Source organism: Lolium perenne, chromosome 4 (genome assembly GCF_019359855.2).
Source record: "Lolium perenne isolate Kyuss_39 chromosome 4, Kyuss_2.0, whole genome shotgun sequence".
Lineage (NCBI taxonomy): Eukaryota > Viridiplantae > Streptophyta > Magnoliopsida > Poales > Poaceae > Lolium > Lolium perenne.
In genome coordinates, this window is record NC_067247.2 from 252,114,193 (window position 1) to 252,118,613 (window position 4,421).

The window sequence follows — 4,421 nt, forward strand, 5'->3', positions numbered from 1 at the left end:
ATCCTAGATGGGTTTTAGAGGTGACTTAGGATCGCCTCTTCTCTGCCCTGTACCGGTGAGAGTAGTAGATATATTTATTTAAAAAGACTGAATGTCTGAATCACAACACCTGCAAAGAAAATAAGGTTCAGATACCCAAAACGCACATCCGATACAATGTTGTGGGCCGCAACTTTATGCACTCGGCAACATCTAAGCAAATATATGCAACTAGAGACAAGGCCAAATTTCCAACCCGTCAACAGCCAGAACAAGCTCCAGTCAACAACACATGCCGGCCGCATATATCCTTGTTATTAAGTACATGAAAGGAATGAAGTAAAGCCACATCTGCTTCACGTGTATCGAGTTAGACAGGTAAATCCACCTGCTGTCACAGCCTACCTACACTACACCTCTTCTGCGGCAGCCTGAGAAGATGATGACCAAATAACACCACCTCGCTTCCTCTACGCAGCTCCCGCTTGAATACAGACGTCATACGACATCTAAAGCTACATGGTCATTCTTGAGTGCAGCCAACCCATCAGCTTCTTCATCTGAGCTTTTTATTTCATTTAGCGCTCTCTTGGCGTAAATTGTGAAGGCGACAGTGAGGACAACGGCGACAATAAACGAGATTATGTTGTATGCTATCTCCACAGGTGGCATCTTGTAGTTGCCATACTGCACATCGGCCAACGTCCGTATTAACCGTCCGCTGCATAAGCATTTAGCAAGATTAGTAAGTTGGCAATCTTAGAAACCAGATTTAGCGCACTCAGCAGCAACTCTTTATGTCTAGGTTGGTCACAACATGCAATCATTGTGGATACTGCTAACTTATTGCTTATGAATCAGTACCAAAAATCAACACAAGTTTTCTTATCACAAACAAGCACATATAGTACCTCCAATCCAAAAAGACATAACTGCCTAAAAAGTGTGTCCAGTTAAACTTATTAATTTTTTTGCACTAAATAATAAAAAAATTGTTTAGATCTGCTGCAGAAATTATACCACTGGATTTGTAATTAAAGTAGTTTCACTATTAATTTTTTTTGTTATAGGTTTTACTTGCATATTCATGAAAATATTAATTGAGTGGTACCTCTGGGAATCAGATTGAGTACACTGAGAAACCGCTAAAAAGACAAGACTTCTGTTTGTGTTTGAGTTGGTTCAACATGTCAACCTTATTCAACATGCCAACCTTATGGATACTGCTACAGTATAGCTTAAATTAACAACAAAATACTAACACTAGTTCTTCCTAGTTATCGTGAGGCCACATGTATAGCTTCTGAAACTTGTCTAGCAAGGGGCTACTCCTTTGTCGAGCTCGTACTGGGCAAGAAATTGTTAACGATCGAAAATTCATCTGCTATTGTTAATTGCATAAGGGGATGATGATATAAACCTAGATGGCCTCAATTTAATGAAATAATGATGTAAAATTGAGTAAATGATTATCTGTATTGTGGAGATGTGCATCTAACCTATAGATATAGATGAATGCCTCGGGTATCATTCCAGCAACTGAACCACATAGGTAAGGACTGAACTTGATTTCTGTCACCGTAACGGCGTAGTTAAAAATTGTATACGGGAACGGTGAGATTCTGAATAGTGCAACAACTCGAAACTGCTGGAGCCAATTCCCTTCACCAGCAAGCTTTATTAAAGCTATCTGCTGAGGCCATCTCTTTAGCCATGCCTGCAATAAAAGGAAGGAAGCTGAGAAAGAAGATTACTGAAGCATAGCTCCTTGGAGAAAAGATGTAGCTCCTAAATACATGTAGAAAGTATGAGAAATTTTACATGTAGACGTTCACGGAACAATGAGCCAATCCAATATGATATAACCATGCCAATAGTAGTCCCAACCATAATAATCACAAAACCCCAACCATAACCGAAGATCATTCCTGCTAACCACATAGAAGGACCAGATGGGACTAAAATGAGTGGGAGAAGAGCCAAGGATGCAACGAGGACAAGAGCCAATACTGGACGGCCGAAGGCACTTGCTTCCCACTGCATGATTGGCAACAGAACCTGCAACAAGCAGAGGAAAACACATAAATATTAGCATAGATGTTCTGTTTCCTAAATACATGTAGAAAGTATGAGAATTTCCAAATGTAACTTATGCAACTTTAGACCAGGTGGACAAGGCCAACCAAGCAAAACATCACACCGAAATTGCAATTGTTACCGAAGAGGCAGCCAGCAACCCAAAATCAGTTGGTTCTCAAAGGCATTTTATGAACTTCCAAGAAAGGCAACCAGGCACAGGAAGTCTTGTCACATTTCCATTGCCTGGCTCTTCTATGCCTAATATTACCATCTATGGAAGGAACTATTTTTGCACAAAAAGTACAAGTGGTCACCTTCTCAAAGGCAAAGGGGACTCCAAATTTCACGAAGATATAAGATAATATCATAAGAAGGAAGCAGCCAAGCAGAAGTTTCATCCACCAAATGAAGTGCCTCGGCTTGGGTTGCTCAGATAAAACTTGTGTGTTGATGTCAGCTGTTGCATGTTGAGCTGGTGGCACCAATCTCGCGTATTCATCGTCTTTTATGTTGTGCTCAGAATGCTCAATTCCGTTGAGTGATGCCCTAGCTGAAGAGCTTGGCATCCCTGCAACCGTCTCTCCAACTCTGTTTACAAGCCAAGAAATATTAGAAGGTATGATACTGCACACAAACAACACATTTGAAGAATTTATGTAATAGATGTAGGGTTAAGGTTGAGAAGTGATGATGGTTATCCACATCATATTCCCAGATGCCCAACTTGCTGCTATTGGCCTAGAACAATACTATCCGACTATATCTCATTTACGCACCTAACAGAAGTCACACTCAAATGCAACCAAATATCAAATATCAAATGGGTGCACGACCTATGGGCTAGAGAGATGGAAGAGCAAATTTGGGCAAAATCTGGGCCACTGGGGTGAACATCTACTTGGCTGCAGGTGCAGAACCCAACCAAATGACCCAGAGGAGAATAAAATTAGATAACTCAGAACCAATATCAGAGCATCAGACACTCAGTAGTTGCGGTTTTTTTTTTAATCTTTCAGAACCTTTGGATCAAACATCCTAGAGATCTTATCCCAAGTCCCAACCTCACAGGATAATAACCTACAAACTAAAATCTACTTATACATTATTACAAATTTAGGGTAAGTGGTGTACAGATGGTAAGGCGACTTATAAGGTTTAGAAAAGACTTGGAGAAGCGAGAATGAGGACAAGTGGTAATAACATAAACAAGTCTAACATGGTTCGGTAGTAATAAGAATCTGAGAAAGGGATCGATCCTCTTCCTGTTGTTGCCGTTCGTCCTAACGCATGTGTCGTATCCAAATACAGCCGGGCATGGGATTAGGGTGGCAAAAGGTAGCCCCATACCGCAACGCTTCCTCCAATGGCGGGCGGGCGGGCGGGTGGGCGGCGGCTGGAGACGGGCGGCGTTCCTCCTGAGCCGCCGCCCGGATACGGGCGGAGGGCGAGCTGCAGGATCAGAATAATTGGAGGGCGGCGGCAGGTGGGGCCAACATGTCAGACAATAAAAGAGAAGGTCGCAAATATCTGACTGCTCCTTAGTTTATTTTTGGTCCAACAAAAATACCGAATCGTAAGGGGATGATACTATAAGCGAAGAATAGTAGAGGCGCGCGCCAGCCAGCACGCGCATGATGACTTCATTTCCGTTGGCTGGGACGCAACCTTGGAGCTGCTACGGACTACGGAGAAGTGTTTGTGCAGCTACATAACACGCGATTTGTTCCCACCTTGTAACGATTTAGTTAAGCTGCTAGTAGTAATTACACCAGGATAAGGGATGGATGCAGCAGATTTGGTTTGGCCGCAACCTAACTACCACCTAGGCCCTAACGCCCGAAGGAGACAAGGAATTTCAGCCAGAAGTAATCACACGAAAATAAACAGCTCCCCCCAAAAAATCAGGACGAAAGTAGAAGCAGCGGCTGGAGAAGCCGGAGAAGCGCGTACCTGGGCGTCTCCCCCGGCTCAATGTTCAGAGGGAGGACGCGCGCCATGTCGAAGAGAAGGCAGCAGAGCTCGGCTTCCTCCCCTTTCACTTTCCCTTGTTTCTGGAAGCTCGTTCGTGGCGTAGGGGAACAAAGGAAGAAGAAAAGCAGCAGAGCTGCAGAGGTGGGATGGGATGGAGAAAAGGGAAGAGCGCGTACTGCGTACACGAAACAAAAACAAAAAGCGAAAGAGAGATGGGCAGGGAGAGAGAGAGAGAATTACGTACGTGCCCCGCGCTAGTCGTGGGTTGGTTAGTCCACGTGGTGGACCGGACGGAACTGCCCCTGGCATGCGCCTCGGGGAAGCGGAAGTATTCGGCGGGGTGTATGACGACTGTCCCCCGACGCGGCGGGTCCACTCTCCAGAGGCGGAGG

General features: G+C 44.3%; 1 protein-coding gene across 1 annotated transcript; it reads right to left on the reverse strand.

Annotated features, from left to right (window-relative positions):
- Positions 1-227: 227 nt before the first annotated feature.
- Positions 228-4,193, reverse strand: LOC127332262 (uncharacterized). The gene is made up of 5 exons (XM_051358532.2): positions 4,009-4,193; positions 2,373-2,646; positions 1,801-2,037; positions 1,479-1,696; positions 228-700 (listed from the first exon to the last, which is right to left on the reverse strand). Exons 1-5 carry the CDS (start codon positions 4,053-4,055, stop codon positions 478-480), a joined length of 999 nt encoding a protein of 332 aa, XP_051214492.1. The 5' UTR covers positions 4,056-4,193; the 3' UTR covers positions 228-477.
- Positions 4,194-4,421: the final 228 nt, after the last annotated feature.

Excerpts from the sequence above, each read along its gene's own strand:
- LOC127332262 (XM_051358532.2), bottom strand. The coding sequence starts at position 4,055 with ATGGCGCGCGTCCTCCCTCTGAACATTGAGCCGGGGGAGACGCCCAG. Across the intron at positions 2,038-2,372 it reads TCCCCTTTGCCTTTGAGAAG|GTTCTGTTGCCAATCATGCA; the intron begins GTGACCACTTGT and ends TGCTTGTTGCAG. Across the intron at positions 701-1,478 it reads GCATTCATCTATATCTATAG|CGGACGGTTAATACGGACGT; the intron begins GTTAGATGCACA and ends ATGCTTATGCAG.